Genomic DNA, 18,208 nt, shown 5'->3' on the forward strand with positions numbered 1-18,208 from the left:
CATGTTAGGGAAAAGTGCACACACAGAAAAGCATATCTTTGTGAAAAGGCCATTCAAGAATGCATTTATATTAAGAAAATTGTTGTCTCTGCAAAGGTCTTCTTCCTGCAGGTTTATTTCTGTTGCTTTGAAGGGTTAGCTGCTCTCTGCTCTGGCCCACTATCCTGATGGGGCAGGGAGTAAGGGGGCATTCAGGGCCGTTCCAAAGCAATACTGGTAGGAGCATCACCCCCTGGGGGAATGAATTAAGTGGGGCAAGGCAGGTGCGTCACCAATGGTTGTGTGTTGGCCCCAGGCCTGGACGCTCCACTGGGCTATCAGGAGACTTTCGGTTGGCTCCTAGGAAGCCAACTAGTTTCCCTTCTTTTCTCCCTCTTGTCACAGATTATAAGGAAGTGGTCCATGGTGGTAGGCAGAAAGTAGGTCTCCAGATATTTTGGACTTCAGTTCCTAGCATTCCTGGCCATTTGCCATGCTGATAGGTGCTTCTGGGAGTTGAAGTCCAGAACATCTGAGGGACACCAGGCTGGGAGAAGTCTGCCTTAACCACATCAACCAATTGGACTTGTTTTGTTCAAGAGTAGGACCGACTTGGAACCAAGTGGCAACACTGCTATAATAACTGCAGGTTCTTCTTTCTGGCTTTTATGCGCTCTCTAAAACTGGGCTAGCTGATCTCTCAGCCTCTGCTTCAAAAGAACTCCATCCTAAAGCATCCTTTTATAAATATGCTGTCAAAAGCTAGGCAGGCTTGGCCTTCTAGTGAATGAAGATCTCTCTCTCTCTCTCTCTCTCTCTCTCTCTCTCTCTCTCTCTCTCTCTCTCTTTCTTTTAGCATCCTTGTAGATTGCAAAAGCCAGGCAGGTTGGGCCTTGCAATATGCTTCATTTCATCTACCTGCAAACGGCGCCCCGGCTTCCCTTCAATCATTTAAGCTCCCTTGCTCCCTGACACGCTTTCCGCTGACAGTAATTCTGCGAGCGCTCGCCGGGCATTTACTGCCATCACCAGAGGAAATACTGATGGCTTAAAGTGGGATCATTTCCTCTCTGACGGACAGCCAGCACCTGTGGGAGTTTTAATAGCTGTGCAGAGCGCCTTGTCAGGAGGCAGTGCAGGAGTTGTGAGCGATCGCCCTGCAGTGAGGCGCTTGCAAGCTGTGAGGACCTACTGGGAGACCAGGGAATGGAGAGTGAACAGGAGGGGGGGGCGCAGGGGGAGGAAGGAAATCCAGCAGAAGCATTACAAGATATTTCTCCCTGGAGAGACCTGAAGAATGTGGCTGGGGAAATGTAGTACTTTTTTTTTAGGCTTCCCCAGAATATATATATATATATATATATCTTCTTAAAAAATTCTTCTACGCTCTGGCAGAATCTTATAATCCCCTCTCACTTGCCTGGAATTAAGTTGTCTTTTGTTTGACTGGTGTGAATGAGAAATTCTGATATTCTTACAGATCGCATACCGCATATGAATATTTAGGGGTTCTGTTACAGCGTTTCGGAAACAGCTTTGGTGTGATCTGAAGTATTGCAAGGGATGGTATGTCATCCGCATTGTTCTTAGTATTGCAGAACTGTTTTATTGAATTGCAAGAGGGTTGTATTCTTCTGGAGACTGAGATGCGTTATTGAGCTAACGTAGTCTTCTTTTTTGGGTGTCATAGTTAATCTAAAACTGTCTTACAAGTCGGGTCTGCCACAAAATGTTGCAATGTATTCTCTCCTCCTAATAGGTGTACTTCAGCCATGCCTACCTCAAGCATAGTCTGTTCCATTTTCCTTGCCCCATTTTTTTCTGTTTCTCTTTCCTAACAGAAAATATTTTGTGACTGCTGAGCTTACAAAAATAAATAAAACTTGATTAAAACAGTAGTAAAACAAGTGCATTAAAACACAATTAAAAAACACCACAACAGCGGGATAAAACATCTAACCCAACAGAGCTGCTTACACGCCAAAGGCCTGTTTAAATAAAAAGATTTTGGACTGCAAGGAAGGACAGCAAAGAAGGAGCAAACCTGAGCAGTTTTTGAAGTACAGTAGTCCAAACAGGATGTAACTGAGGCATGCATGACTGTGGCCAGATCAGACATCTCTACAAATGGGTGCAATTGATGCATTAGCATCAGCTGCACAAACGCATTTCTGGCCACTGCTGAAACACTTCTGGGTTCAAGGCAGAGTCCAAGACTACAGTGCTGGCCTGAGTCTTCAGGGGGAATGTAACTCCATCCGGCACAGGTTGAATCCCATTCCTTGATCCACTTTTAGACTGACTAGGACCTCCACTGCCTTGTTTGGACTAAGCTTCAATTTGTTTGCCCTGCCTTCAGTCCATTAGTGACATCAGACACCAGTTTAGAACTAGAAAGTCTTCCTTGGATTTGGATGGAAAGGAGAGATAGAGTTGCGTGTCATCAGCATACTGGAGGAGAAGGCTGTCTATCAATGGTTAATATTGATATCTATGTGCCTCTATGTCCCTCTAGGAGAAGAGGCTGTAAGTCTATGTACACCAGTTATTGTGGATCATAGGTGGGAGGGTGCTGTTGCACTTGTGTCTTGCTTGTGGGTTCTGGTCAACAGCTGGTTGGCTGCTGTGTGAACAGAAAACTGGACAAGATGGACCCTTGGTCTGATCAACCAGGGCTCTTCTTATGTTCTTACTAGTGGCACCTAGCCACAAAACTCTGGACAATCTCTCCTAGCAGCTTCATATATATGCCAAATAGCATGGGAGATAAGATAGAGTCTTGAGGGACACCACAGGCCAACACCCATGGCGTTGAACAGGTATCCAGCAGCAGCACCTTCTGAGATTGTTCCTCCAAGAAGGACCAGAAACACTGTAGAACAGCACCTCCCAGTCCCATTTCAGACAGATACTATGGTGGAGAAGTATGGTTTCTTCACTGCCTACAGAGTAGGTTTTACAGTGAGATTTAGTCCATCTTCAATCGGATTTATTACAAGTTTTCCGCCAACATCGCTGTGGTCAACATACCATTCGTTTCATCTTCCACAACACCTTGGAAAACCAGGAGGCTTGTTTGGCGCTACTCTGTAGGAGAAGGTGCTCAGAAGTGAAACTAGCAGGACAGGTAGGGATCTCTCCCCTTTTTGTTCTTACTTGGGCCTTTTAACTCATGTTTCCTCCTGTGTATAAATATAATGAGATTATGTTAACGGAGTGGTTTCCACTTACATGTTTCTGTTACTGACTCTGTGTGCTCTTACTGTTGCTCTGTGGCTAGGGTTTTAACTTTTTAAAAGGCATTTTTTTCATTATAACTGTTGTAAAGCACAGCAGGCTTTCTTTCTTTAGATTTTTACCTGGATTCTTGTTGCTTGCTACACCAACTGTGGGGTTTGTGTCTCATATGTCATTCAACTCTTGAATTAATATTCCTAGAGACTCTGTTTCTGGATGTTTTACTTTACTTTGGTTTTGTGGTTATTAGGATGCTGCTGTTTTCAACAATAACAATACTTTAAGGCTGCAGTCCCAGACACACTTAGTGGGGAGTCCGCCCCACCGAAAGCAATGGGACATTTCTGAGTAGACATGTGTGGGATTGTGCTGGAAGGTTTCTAATTATTACTTTGGGGCAAGCTAGAAGCTGCATTGCTAAAAATTGAGATGGGCATATCTGTGATGACAGATTTTATAGGCCTATCACTCTTTATCCTCCCGTGTTCTTGAAATAAGGATGCTGCATCAGGAATGTTTTAAGACTTTGAGGCTACAATCCTCTACCCACTTACCTGGGAGAAATCCCCATTGAACTCATTGGGACTTACCGTTGAGTAGACATAGGCTTATGCGGTGAGAGACCTGGGACTGAACGTTCATTTGAACCTCCCTTCTTTTCTCAATGGGAAGGGAGGGCGTTGGTTAATGTTGATATGGTCCCTTCCATGTGTGAGGCCTGGAACAACTTTCCCTGTTGCTGCTGCACCCACCCCCACCCCCACCCCACAAGGATCTGCTGCTGACGCATGTTTGTTGATGATTCTGTGTTGTTCATGCAATACTCTCTCATGTCTGTCTTCTAATTGAAGACAGACAGTTATTGATTTATGTTTGCGTTTTGCATTCAATTTAACACCTATTTCAGATACATGTTGTTCATTTTCAGTGCCCCTGGGGAGAGTTTGTTATTGAAATGCCCTAGGCGGTGCATACAGAACAATAAATTATGACTTTTTGCACACCAGTTTTTGGCGTGCACGCACTTGATCGCTTCTATCAGTGCTGCCTCTTTTTTCCTTCTGTGTGGATGAGATACAGCCTGACTATTTTATGCTCTCTTCTCTTTCAAGGAACTTTAGAATGATAGAGTTGGAAGAGATCTCCAGAGGTCATTTAGTCCAACCCCTGTTGATACTGGAGGTCTGTTGCTACAATATCCCTGATAGGTGGCCATCCATCTTTTGCTTAAAAACCTTCTAAGGAAAGATAGGCCATCACCCTCTGAGGCACTGTTAAACAGTGTGTACCGCCAGGGATTTCTTTCTAATGTTTAGTTAAATACCCTTTCTTATCACCCAAACCTGTTGGTTCAAGACCTACCTGCTGGAGCAACAGAAAACAAATTTGCTTTATCATTCATATAACAGCACAGCCTTTCAAAAAGTTTAAGATGGTTATCATATCATCTTTTAATCATCTCTACTCCAAGCTAATCCTATCTAAGTCCTTAAACCCTTCCTCATAGGACTTAGTTTTCAAAAACCTTGCTCGTTGGCTTATGTTTACTTCTTACGAGGGGTTAAATCTTTTATATTAATTATTTCATTCCATTTATATCCTGCCTTTCTTCTAAGGAGCACAACGTGACATCTATGTTTCTTTCCCTACACATATATTTTATTTTTACCTACACATATATTTTATTCTTACAACAGTCTTGTGATGTAAGCTGAGCTGAGAGATCATGTCTGGCCCAAGGTCATCCAGTTGGCTTCACTGTTGAAAGGGGCAGGTAACACCTGGGATCAGGTGTTGGTATAAATGCTGTGCCGCTTACAATTTCAATAAGCTTGGATGATAAGCTATGGCTACTTAAGAATCCCTAAAATGTAAAAGATTTATACCATACACTCTGACTTGAGCTTGAGATTTTGTTTATCCTTGGTGAACTGAAATATTAGTACCAAGGCTATTAGGAATTACTTTGCTTGGAAAGATTCCCTTCAGATTTCTTTTTACATTTTTGTATTTCACACCTGCAAACTGCATCTGATTCTTGACAGGAGCAAAAGTCACATTTTTCTTTTCTTTTTAAAGAAAAAGGCAAAGCACAGGCTAATCTGGTATATGTCGGCTACCGTTGAGGAAAATGGTACGGCTAAAGTGAAAAGAAAAGAAAAAGCCTGGGCCTCGCGGGGGAATTGTAAGGCTAAGGTTTAAAAAAGCAAACGTTTCACTTACAATCACCTTAATTGATATTGATCGCCTAGCCTGGGCTTAGGGTCAGAGTAGATCTTTTGAAGTGAGGCCGCTCTTCAGAGATTCGGCTGTTACAGCTTGAATTACGTCAACAATGGTGGAGCTGATTTCTGAAGTTGGATATGTCACTGCCTGGAAGGTTTCATCCTTTGACCGAGGAACTGTTCCCCTCTGAACCAAACTACAAGCGAACATCAGTGATATCCGTATGCATCTCTGCCATCTTTATTTTGCTAAATGCAGCAATGGGTGTTGGTGCTCCTAATTTGGATTAGTACCAGAGGGCAGGATGCGGAATAATGGGCTCAAGTTACAGGAAGCCAGATTCCGTCTGGACATCAGGAAAAACTTCCTGATTGTTAGAGCAGTACAACAATGGAACCAATGACCTCGGGAGGTGGTGGGCTCACCCACACTATAGGGCATTCAAGTTGCAGCTGGACAGCTACCTGTCAGGCATGCTTTAAGGTGGATTCCTGCTCAACTATTCTATGATACCTTGATGATCCTTGGTTGTATTCTGAAATGGTTACCACTATACTTTGTGGGCCGAAAGGGCAATGTCAACTCCTCATGCAGTAACAGTAAGAGGTATTTTCTCTCCTGAAGCTATCAGGGGCGCTTTGTTGCTCACGAAGGTTTTCAGTCTGCCTTCCTCATCATCGAATCCAAACTATTTGCCATGTGGTTTCTGCTTGCAAAGTTAACGTGAACCACATGCAGCCAGATATGGGGAAGCCAGCTAGCCCCCGATGTAGCATGGCCGCTCTGACCATGACCCCAATTTCTTTCCTTTGCTCACAAATGAGTGCTTTTTTCAAAACAAAACGAAACACCGCTCTTCGCTGTGTGGCCAGATGTTGCATATTGGCTGCTTAACAAATTGGCAGCTTGCAACAAAATAAAATGTCATTGTAGGTGATTATGGGCCTCTCTAGAATGTCAGTGTATATAGCTTCGTTGTACAAAGAAAATTCAGTAGTCTTCTGGTGCTGAATCTCATATGCATGCAACAATCTGCTAATTAAAATGGGGGCAGCGGGGAGAAAATTGTACAGTGCAGCCAGCAGGACATTTTGTCTTAGTTCTCAGTCCTTTTGCTTTTAGGTTTCCGTAGGCTTAGAGAGGCTGACTGAACCCTTTTAGAAGTAATACTGAGCATGAAACGAACTCTAGGTTTCTGTTGCAAAGTCCACAACAGAATCGAGACATCACTCGTGTGACTGGGACAAAAAGCCAACTGCTGAACATTTAATACATTGATTTTATTTTTATTTTTTTAAAAAAAAACAAAACAGTTCACATCATCGTTATCCTCTCAGTATCCCGGGGGGAGGGCTGTGGCTAATTATACATGAGAGAGTGAGGGTACTTGGGATACTGTTTTGGTTTAGTGGTTTTACTTTTAAAGAGTGTCGATGTGATGTAGTGGATAAAGCATTGAAAGCCCGGCTGAGGAGGACTGAGGTTCAAATCCCCACTCACCCATGACTCTCGCTGGTTGGGCTTGGGCAGATGAGGCAGGCACTGTGGCTCAGGGGTAGAGCACCTGCTTGTGTGCAGAAAAGGTCTTCTCTAACATCTCTGCTGCTGCTGTTACTGATGAGTTTTTTTCTTTCATGTCAACGAGAGCCGGCTCTGGGTTTTGTAGGGCATTTGGACAAGACCCATCAATGGTCTCCCTCCTTCAGAGAGTCCATCTTCTCACTGTCATTGTCACCAGCTGCTCTTGCACCCACTTGCTTGCTTGACAGACTGACAGATGGACAGTAAGCAAGTAGGCCATGGCATCTCCTCTTCCTCCTTCTCCTCACCATCATTGTTGTCTGGGCATGGAGCGAGAGGCAGGTGAAATAGGAAATTACAACTGTGAAGAGGAGGAGCAACTCCAGGAAGCTCTTAACTGTGGACCACTTCTGAGGACCCCTTGATGCCAGCCCTGATGGCAATGATATCATTTCACTGAAATCATAGGCCATGTTTGGACAGCATATTAGGCAACGGAGGGGGGAAGAGGCAACTGACTGTTATTTTTCAGGTACTCCACACACAACATGTTGCTCCTCCCCCTGTTGTGCAGCTGAAAGTCCCAGTGTCCTTCTGGGCTGCTGGTATTCCTCCCTCCTTCCTCCCAGCCCTATCCCATCATGCATTGAAAGTTCTGCTGGCAGTACGGGAGCAACCGTGGTGCTTTTGGCTGCTCCTGCCGGAGAACTCTATGAACATCTGGAATAGTGCACTCGACAGGGGAGATTCTACAACGGAGCACAACATTTTAATCAATGGGTCTCCAGATAAGCAACGGAGCAGCCTGTTGTTTTCCCCCATTATTTAAATCGACAAAATATCATACTGTGGCCGTTGTGTGTCCCTCCCACACATGACACAATAATCAACGCAATGGACAGTTGCCTCTTTCCCCACCCCACCCCCTTTGATTATCGTGTCGTCTGAACCAGGCTATAGTGTTGGAGAGGACTTTGTAGTCCATCTCATCCAACCCCCTGCTTGATCCAGGAAATCTAGAGCTAGAACATGCCCTGAAGTTGGATGTTCACCCTCTGCTTGAAGATCTTCAAGCAAGGAGATCCCACCACCCTCCTAGGTAATTGGTTCTATTGTCAAACTGCACTTACCATCAAAACGTTTCTCCTAACGTTCAACCATATTTCTACCCTCCTGTAAACTAAAATCTAGCCTTGCCTTCTCGGGCAGCAGAATACACGTTTTTGCCCTCTTCTGTGTGACAGCCCTTCAGGTATTTGAAGAATTCCGATGTTATTTTCAGCATATATTTAATCAGGCAATGGCAAAAGTGAAAGTTACAGTTCTCCATACATTGTGGTTCTCCTCAGCTATGACTGTTTTGCCCTCAAATGGCTGCATCTTGTGGGAATGGCAAAAACTGAACTTGAATGCAAAATAAAAGACGAGATACTGCTTTAACGGGTGTGTCCCCCTTGCTTTTTGAGAAGTCAGAGTTAATCACCAAACTAGCCCCACCTGTGCTGTCTCCTTGTGATGCTGTTTCCTTTGGGAGCTGCTCTAAACGGCTGTTCATTGTCTCACTGGTAATAAAGCAAATGTAAAACCAGTCGGATTGTCAGGCTCAAGGGATGGGGGCTTTCAACAGTAAACCCCCTTTATGGAAATCCTTCCTGTGGGATGTATGTTTGGCCCACCCTTTACCTGTGTTTAAATGGTGCAGAAAGACCTTTTTTGTTGTAGTCTGCTTTTAATTAATGGTGTTGGGCCGAATTTTTAACTTGCCAGTGTTTGTGATTTTATATTGCGTTTTCTGTGAATTGTTGTTCTACATTTAAGTTGTTTTATACTGTTTGTTATAGTTTAAATACTTTGTGCATGTTGGTTGATTGGTTTATTCATTTTCTTGCTTGCTTATATTATTTCTTTGAGCCTCCTTTCTGCCCTGAAAGGCAGTACTAACATCTCTAAATAAATTAAATAAGTAAATAACATTTTATCATGACTGCCAGTAAAATGGGGGGAACGCCCCCCCCCACTGGTAATAGGTTTTCTTATGGGCAAATGTTGATGGGGTCCAGGAGGTGTGACACATCTGGATAAAAGAAGGAAAAAACCTCAAGGAGCTACTTCTAGTTTATTAAAACAATCTTGTAAATAACCCACAAAAGTTACTAGCCAGAAATAAAGTTACTAGCCTGTTTAAGAGGCTAGTAGTCATTTCCATGCTGCTGGTATGCATTCGTTCACAGCCAGTATGAAAATACAGGCTACTGGTTTGTTAAGTTCATTCTTTAAAAAAAGATTTCTACCAAGTGGTCTAATGGAGGAGGTATAGACCACTGTGTCCCCCTTTTTGCTAGCCTGATGAGTTTCCATGCTTGTTGCAGAGAAAGAGTCGTACTTTCCTCTATGGCAGGGTAGGCAAAGTGCTGTCCAGATATTTTGGACTTCAACCCCTATAACCTCTGACCGTGCTGGCTGGGGCTTTTCGAAGTAGCAGTCCAAAATATCTGGAGGGCACCAGCTTGGCTCCCATTGCCCTGTGGCTAGCACAGAAATGAAGCAGGCTAGCAGAAGAGGGATGGAACCATCTGTTTTACTTTCACCAGTCTGTTTATTCGTCTGCATGGAATTCCTGCTCGCCCATGGCAACCAGCTGAATTGTTCAATGCAAGGCCGTATTAAAGGCTTTTTTCCTTCTGTGATTTTCCCCCCTATAGAAAGACATGTCGTTGAAGCCTCAGGAGAGAAAGGAAAAGTGGGAGAGACACCCAGGAAAGAAACCCAGAGAATCTGAACACTGCGTCTCGGCTGAGCCCAGCGAAAATGGCCATAATAACGACGCCGGGAGTTCGGGAAGAGAGACGGATCGAGGCAAGGAACGAGTGAAGAAGAAAGTCCCCTTGAAAGTCCACAAGCAGGTAGGACAGAGAGTTATCTTCTGCCTTTTGCTGTGTAGGGAGCATGGAACTTTTGTTGTATTTTAATTTGATTGGACTTGGAGGAGAGCAAAGACTAGTATACATTAGTCCATTTGTTGTGGGCAGATCATGGAAAGAGATGTTGTGGAAGCTATGCTTGTTTTCAGAAGAGTGCTCTTAGGAGACATGTTTACTCTGTGAAGAAAGGGGCAGGGAAAAGGGGAGATTTTGGCACCTACCATTTTGTGTTTCTGCTGGTTTTAATTGTCCACCGGTGTATCTCAATATATTTAAGATTCCTTTCCGTGGTTATTGTTGAAGGTTAATCGTTTGTTTTATTGGTGAAGCTTCTGGCAGATACATGGTTTTCGAACTCCTGCACTTATAATCTCTGCGATTACTGTTTGTGGATAAGGAGACCGTAGGTAGTTGCCAAGGCAACAAAGAGGGTTCGACTCATAGGAAGGAAGTTATCAGGTTGGGGAAAGCACAGCAAAGGATGGGGACAGGTAGGGACAGGCATTGGGCGCGTACGTGGCCAGTGCTGAAACATCCGCACAGGTTCCTGGTCCATTTCAGGCCCAATTCAAAGTGCTGGTGTTTGAAGCTCTTCATGGTTTGGGATTACGTAGCTGATGGAACACTTGCCTCAATATTAGGCTTCTTGTGAGTTGAGACTGTGCTCCTTCAGTTGCCCACGCAGTCACAGAAATGGTGGGTGACCACTGGAGAAGGGTCTTCTCGTTGGTAGCACCCTATTTGTGGAATATTCTCCCCAGGAAGGCTCACCTGGTGCCCACTCTTGATGTCATTTTGGTGCCAAGCATTTTAAAAAAAATGCCCAAGCACTTTAATTTCCTGTTTTATCGCCTGTGTCTGGTTAAAATGGTACCCTTCTCCTTTGCTGATTTTATTATTGTTTGATTTGATTATATTACTGTATTGTTTTTTATTTTTATTATAAGCCACTCTTGGAGGGGGGCTTGGGGGGGAGGTATAAATATTTATACATGCATACCCTGTAACTATAGAACCTGAAGAGGCAGGTGGCTACCAGGAGGAGGGCCTTTTCTGCTGTGGCACCCTGGCTGTGGAATGAGCTCCCTAAGGAGGCTCGCTTGGCACCTACATTATATGCTTTTAGACGCCAGGTGAAGACCTTTTTTATTCTCCCAGTATTTTAACAGTCTATAAATTCATTTGAACTTGCTGTTTTAAATTTGTATTTTAAATTTGTATTTTTGCATTGTTGCTGAAATGCAATAAATATAAATAAATAAAGTCCAGAAACCTACATTACCTTGGACTGTAACTACCACAACCAATAAAGTTTAGGACATACAAAAAGGCTTGAGAATCAACCCTGAGTGATCTGCTGTCGGGTGACCCTAGCACCTTTGCCAGCCATAACACTGTCCCCAGCGTATGCGCTTGGAGGAAAACATGATCATGGTTATGCTATCAAACTTTGCCAGAGGCACAAGGAGGTTCAGTGGGCTGCCCAGATCACATGGCCACAACCCACCGCATCTAAAACCTGTGTGCACCACGAGGGAGTTCAGCAGCTACAGAAGAAGTAAATTACTCTTTTTGTTCCTGGCCCAGTATGTGGTAAAATTCTGGATTCATGCAGGCTGTGATCTGACTCAGTGGGCTGCTTCAGCTGTTGACGACCGAGAAGTGTAGGGCTGTGGATGCAAGTGAGTGTTTGTGTGCGGGCTCGCCAAACATGGTCTTAGTATGCTTTCCATGCTCCGACTTCTCCTGCGTGGTGAATTCAGAGCTACAAAGACGGAGAGCCGAGGAGCCTTGGAGAATGTGAGAAGCATAAAGATTTGGGCTGTTCCTCTCCCCGCCCAGACCGCCTCCAGCCGTTCCCCGGACCCCCGTGCATTCAAAACTTGACAATACATTTAACAAACTCCACCAAACCGGCGGCCGTCTAGCCTGCCAGTCATGCTCAATGGGGGCAGCTCCAACAGCCTTTTGCTTGAACTAACATGTTTGTTCAAAGCTAAGGAGGTGAAGAGGGAAAGGCATGGTGGGGGGTGGGGAGGGGGCGGCAGGCCATTTATCACATTCAGCTGCTCATCCGGGGACGTTTGTGGAGGAACGTAGTGCTCAGTCATCAACTTGATAGTTCCATGATTGAAGCGGCCTTTGTGTAGCAGGTAGCAAAAGCTTCCTCGCTCGCTGTTCTTGATAAGAAAGAGCCGAGCAAAAATAGCCTCCTGGAATTCTCCATCCTTTTCATGGGCACTGAAATGTGTGTGTGTGTGTTAATATTTTGCCAAATATAGCCCTAAGGGGGAGAAGAAATTCTCCAAAGGTTTTTCAGGAGTGAGGCTGATCATTAGCAGTGGCAATGGAAGAGCATCTCTCCACCCCCACATTTTTTCTTCTTTCTGCTGCTGCAAGCAACAGCAAGAAGAGCCGCTCTGTTGACAGCCCGGGCACCATTTTGCATCTTCCACAATCCCCCTGGACCATGTGCATTGTATGTGTGTGTGTGTGGGGGAGGGGTGAATAGTGGCCATCATGAAAATATCCAGAGAACAATAATCAATCACTTTATTACGGTCCAAGACCAGCACAACATTAATTCAGCAACAACAACCATTCAAAGTAGTACAGAGCCTTAGTTCCCATCTCCCAGAGATTTAACAGTCCTCTGAGGTTAATAGGTTATGACGTGTCCTCATAGCCAAGTGGCAGAATTTAGCAACCTTATAGGTAACTGAAGGGTTTCTATCAGCAAGGAGGAACTTGGTATAAAATTCATCGGTGTTACCTGGAAAGTCCTGTAGTAGAGGATGGATTAAGCCTGACCGGGCCTCTGTGTAGAACGAGCAGTATAAAAGCACATGAGAGGATGTCTCTATCTCACCTGAATCACATGGGCACTTTGGGAGACTGGAATTCCTTGATATCTGCCTTCTGTGAACTTGGAAGGGAGAACATAATAGCGAGCCCTAGTAAACGCCCACCTGTATTTATAATATGTAAGGGAGCTCAGATAGGCCGCAGGGCCACCGGACTGTATATCTTGAGGAGAACGGTAAATATATAGGATTTGGCTTAGATCGTTCTGCAGTTCAATATCCCAAATACGCTGCTTAACAAGGTCTTTGGCTTTTTCTAAGCCTATGGCTAGTAGATGTTCTGTAGAGAGCCCATATGTGCATAATTTCTCTTTGATAATATTCCACCATTTCAGAGAGCAATAATCAACATGGCCCTCTTTTTTCAGAGGGGATGAAAAAAGAAAACTCTCAGATATTGTCTCAGAAAAATCAATCTTGAGAAATTTCTGCAGCTAGGAGTATCGAAATGGAGGGAACAATGGTAGCAAGGATGCTACAGGATGGTAGCAAGGGGGTAGTTGGCTGTAGGTCTTTAAAATTATATTTGCAAACTATATGATTGTTCAGTAAAACATAACTTTTGGGGGGGTGCATGTGTGTGCCATTTTCAAGATTGAAAATAATGAAAATTTGGGCTCATACTTATTTTAATTCAATTTATTTGCTTTAAGGAGTTTCTACCCCACTTCTCTACAGCTTGAGTTGGTTTGTGGCATTTCTATGGGGTCAGGGAAGAGGTAGGGACTTCATGCAAAGAGAGGTGGAGGTCAGGACAGCTGAAACCCACCCACATTTTGCGATGTAGCCATGTCACATTCCACTCTGGGCCAATTTTATTTGGAGCAAATCAAGCGGTGATCCTCTGCCTCTCCACAATACACTTGTGGAGAAATCCTACCCACAGAAACATATATTTGCTCCAATGCACAGCACACAGTTACTGATTGTCACTCATGCTCTTCTCCTGTCCTCCTCCAACAATCTCAGTAGAATATGGAATATGGAGTATTGAGTATCTGCACTGTCCTCCATCCTACCTGCTACCACTGCCATAACATTTATATCTATGCTAGTTAAACAAACAAACAATCTATCTAATAGAGATCTCGGTGTTTCTTCCACCTCCTCCTCCGGATAATTAAAGCAGTTGAACAGCCCCTGCTAGTAAAATGGTTAATAAACATTCCATGTAATAAGGGATCATAATCAGGATCCCTCCTATCTGATGTGGCCAAAAGCGTTTGCATTATTCATGAACTTTGTTCCGAAAATATCAGAATAGACTCTTGTGTTCAACAGTCAGACTGCAGAGAAATTTCTGTGGAAATTTAGACCTTGCATACTCGCAACCTAAAATTGTAGTATTGCCGTGTGTGTGTGTGTGTGTGTGTTTATCAGTTGGCACTGCCAGGGAGCCCTAAGCAGCATGTTTTATATCAAAAATCTCCCTGCATACGGAAACCTGGCCCATCAGGAACAGTCTCGGTTAGAAGCCTTCCCTTGCATGCTAGCTTTCCACTTGCAAGGAGGTTTGCATGCATCAGGGATGCTGAACATTTTCCGGACCCTTAAGCAATCAGTTCCGTTCCACAAAAAGTACTGTCCTGCTTGTTTCCAGAGAGATTAAAAAACGGCGCCCACCAAAGTACCCACTGGGGTGGGGGAAAGGTATATTCTCCATTGTTAAGTCTTGAGCTGCTGCCATCCACTCCAAAGTCGCAGATGGCCCTCTCTCGTTCTCTCCTAGTAATCTGCAAGCGCGGAGAATTCACAGCTGCCTAAGAAACCACTGGGGAGTCCCCAGCACAAAGTGTCGAAATGGGCAATACAGTATTTAGTCATTAGGGCCGCTCATCTAAAGAACTAAAATAAGGCTCATTTCAATCAATAGCAATCTGTTTGCACTGTCAGGAACTAATTTAAAAATCTGCTTTAAGTCCCGGTTAGACATTTTGATGCCGAAAGCAGAATACAAAGTGCAGGGGGGAACGTTGGGCACGATGTAGCGGCAGCAGCAGGGAAGGAAGGAAGAAAACAACGGAGGAGGCGAAACCCTGTTATTTTAACACCGCTTATCCCGGTGCGTTAAAGCTTCTTAGCGTCAGCTCTAGCACACCGCTCGGCAGCGCGTCCGAGGGAAAACAACAGCCGCCGCCAAGCAGATGCGGTTGCCGTGTCTTCATTTAAGCATTTGTTTGAGGCGCTGAGGGACACCCAGGAGCAGGCCTGGTTCGCCCAGAGGGGCATTTCTGGGGCTATAGTTTCTCCATGCTTTGCATCTCGGCCTAGTGCAAGCGTTTCCCCCACTGCTGAAGGAAGGAAGAGTGGCATGGTTGCTAAGCAACCCCTGCCTCTGGGCCTAGCGGCCTTCTGGCAAGGAAGGAAACAGGATTGGGACCGTCTAACTCAGTGGTTCTCAACCTTCCTAATGCCGCGATGCTTTAATACAGTTCCTCATGTTGTGGTGACCCCCAACCATAAAATTATTTTCGTTCTTCTCTACACGATCCATTGTCATGGGATGGTTTGCTAATGAAAATAATACATAACAATAGCTTTAATAATACAAAAGATGATACATGACATAGTTCAGTCAATACAGTTTCCTAAGACCATCGGAAATATGTGTTTTCCAATGGTCTTAGGCGACCCCTGTGAAAGGGTCATTCGACCCCCAAAGGGGTCCCGACCCACAGGTTGAGAACAGCTGGTCTAACTCAATTAGCAGTGCAATCCTATGCATGTTTACTCAGAATTTAGTCCCATTATATCTAGTGGGGTTTATTTCCTTGTTAAGCGTATTAAGGATTGTAACCTAGGTTTGCACAACACCTCCTTGCCTTTGTCTTGTAAATTGCAGATTTCTCACCTTGACCAGGAGCATCATTGTCGCACCTTTGCCCACCCCCCTATGCTTTTTTTTTTTTTTTTTGCTTGACATTCACCCTGAAAAGTTCTGTGGAGCTCAAAAGCTTGCTAGCTACTTTGTATCGCTTTAATTGCTCCTAATTAAAATACTATCTTACTGTTATCTTTGTAGTAATTCCACATGTTGCCCTGGCATGAAGGGGAAATAATCCATTCTGCCAGTTGGATGCCCGGGGGGGGGGGGATTTGCATAATTACCCTCGGCAGCAGTGGTTGTGATGTTGTGCGAACCCGGACAGGGTGGCTTGTTGCCATGATTCTTTTAACAGGAAATGCTGTGCATTGAACCAGGGACGTTTCCCCTGCAAAGCATCTGCTCTGCTCCTGAGTGATGGCCCTCCAAATTCAATTCAAAATGTAAACCTGTTTAAGATTGTATAAACGGGGGAAGGAGAAAAGAGTTGTTGAACCTCTGTTACGCTGCATATATGAAAACCAAACCATTTTTAATAAGCCCCCTTTGCAAAACACCTTTAACTCCTGTGTCTGCTCATTAACTGATCAATAGCAACCTCAAACAGGCCATGGTTGGTTAAATAGGGCCTCAGCCCTGTAGCAGAGCATTCAGGAACAAAGCTCCATCACAGCCCCTTCCTCGGAGCAGTTCTCTGTGTAGACGTGAATGGATCTCATTACAATGACGGCTTTGAAATGAAGAGACAGAAAATGTTGTTGCTTAACAACTTTTATGGCATCAGGCTCCATAAAAAGGTTGTTGTTGGTCATTGCTTACATTGTTATAAAAGAAGAGCTTAAATGGTTTGTAATTTAGGGAAGCAGATTTAATTACATGAAGTAATTTACAGAAAGCCATAATTGTATCTCGGTCTCTCTCCTTCCCGTTGGATTTAATTGGCAAACTCGGAACACCAGCCTTTCTACTTTTGCTTCCCCCACTCCCAGCTTCTGTTGTATGCAAATTTTTCCTTTATTCGGAGAAAAAAGATGTGTTTTATTGTATTTCTGTCTGGTCACCTTGACTTGATTTGCGGGAAGATCCTGGCTTTCCAGTTATGCAATAACTTTTCAGTTTGGTGCAATGGGGGGAAAATAGCTTGCTAAACAATGTAGGGGACCTATACATTCTCTCCAGTAAATAGTTCTGGGTTAATTGAAAAAGCTTGTACAAAGCAGCCCAGTTCTTTTAAACTTGGCAGCCACCCTAGCCTGACAAATATTTCCTGCAAGGAAAACATCTAATTTGGCATTTGTTTGTTTATATCCCACCACGAAGTTTTGAAAAGGCTCTCAGAGCAGATTATGATTATTAGCCGTCATTCATTCATTTATTACATTTCTATAACTGCTGCAAATAGCCAAAGCTCTCTGGGTTGTTCACAAGAATCAAAACCCTAAAATAAAACCTAGTATAAAACCTTTAACGTGCAAACATTTAAAACAGTTAAAAGCTATTAACAATCAACTTCCAGGACTTGATAAAACAACTAATATTAAAGAGCCCCGTCATGTGCCATCAAATGCCTGGAAGGAGAGGAAAGTTTTAACCAGGCACCATAAAGATGTCAGTATTGGCACCAGGTGGACCTCACTGGGGAGAGAAGTTGTCATCCTGGCTGTGTGTGTCTGTGCGTGTGTGTGGCTGAGTGAGTGTGAGCCCAAGGCACATCTTTAGTGTGCACATCTCACTAAACTGTGGCTTAGCTGATATACAAATTACTCCTTTGTGTGCAAATCAGTTGAGATAAAAAGTTAGTGACAGTTACTTACACATGCAAGCATTTCTGTAGCACTTTTTTTTAAAGCCTTCATCCTTGTGTTAACTGTGATAAGTAGGCTTTTAGGTTGAGGGAGGGCATGAATTGACCAAAGCTGTCTAGCAAGGTGGTCTGCTGAGCAGGGATTTGAACCTGTGTCTTTCGAACTCAATGTGGTCCTTGCACTGCGCGGCACAACGCTGGCAAGGGCAAGAGCGGAGGAGGAGAAAATGGCCACTGTTGGAAACCAAGTGTTGGAGGAAATGAATGTTCGGGCAGATCCGGCACTCTGAACTCCTTGGGCAGAAAAGTGGAGCATAAATGTGGCGAATAAATAATAAATAGGGCTATTCTTCGTTCTTCTCTTGCTGGTGAACTTTAAGGAAACAGACCGTGGCATTACTATCTAGCTCAGTTGTACGTTGCGGAGGAGAAATCGTTGAAAGTGCTCTCTTGAGGACAGGAAGCTATTGGGAACTGGCCAGGACTGTGTGCAGTGGCAGTATTATTAACCTCAAGCATTCAGAAGCTGTATGTCAACTGCAACCACAAATTATGGGATGGGATTAAAAATAATGATAGTGTTTAGGGGTGAGGAGAATAATAGTTTGAGGTTTCTTTTCTCTCTCTCCCTCCCTCCCTCTCCTTATCCTTCTGGTTTCTGAACCTTTTCACTTGCATTCAGCTGTGCAGTGGCTACAAGGGAAGCCGTTCAACGGTGGTGCATCCATCCGTGGAAACCTTTAAGTAGAAGGGATGCGTTACAAGCTACTCTGGTTCACGGTGGATTAAAATGTGTGCTTGAAGAAGAGGCTACCATATGGCCTACAGGCCT

At 44.1% G+C, this 18,208-nt stretch overlaps 1 protein-coding gene across 13 annotated transcripts in view; it reads left to right on the forward strand.

The window, feature by feature from the left end:
- The window catches only part of FBRSL1 (fibrosin like 1), a 721,580-nt gene that overhangs the window by 197,043 nt on the left and 506,329 nt on the right, over positions 1 to 18,208 (forward strand). For all 13 annotated transcript variants that reach the window (XM_063144094.1, XM_063144088.1, XM_063144096.1 and 10 more), the window contains exon 2: positions 9,666 to 9,866. In XM_063144094.1, the coding sequence (XP_063000164.1) occupies positions 9,666 to 9,866 (201 nt within the window). The remainder of the gene's footprint in view (positions 1 to 9,665; positions 9,867 to 18,208) is intronic.

Source organism: Elgaria multicarinata, chromosome 18, assembly GCF_023053635.1.
Source record: "Elgaria multicarinata webbii isolate HBS135686 ecotype San Diego chromosome 18, rElgMul1.1.pri, whole genome shotgun sequence".
NCBI classification, from domain to species: domain Eukaryota; kingdom Metazoa; phylum Chordata; class Lepidosauria; order Squamata; family Anguidae; genus Elgaria; species Elgaria multicarinata.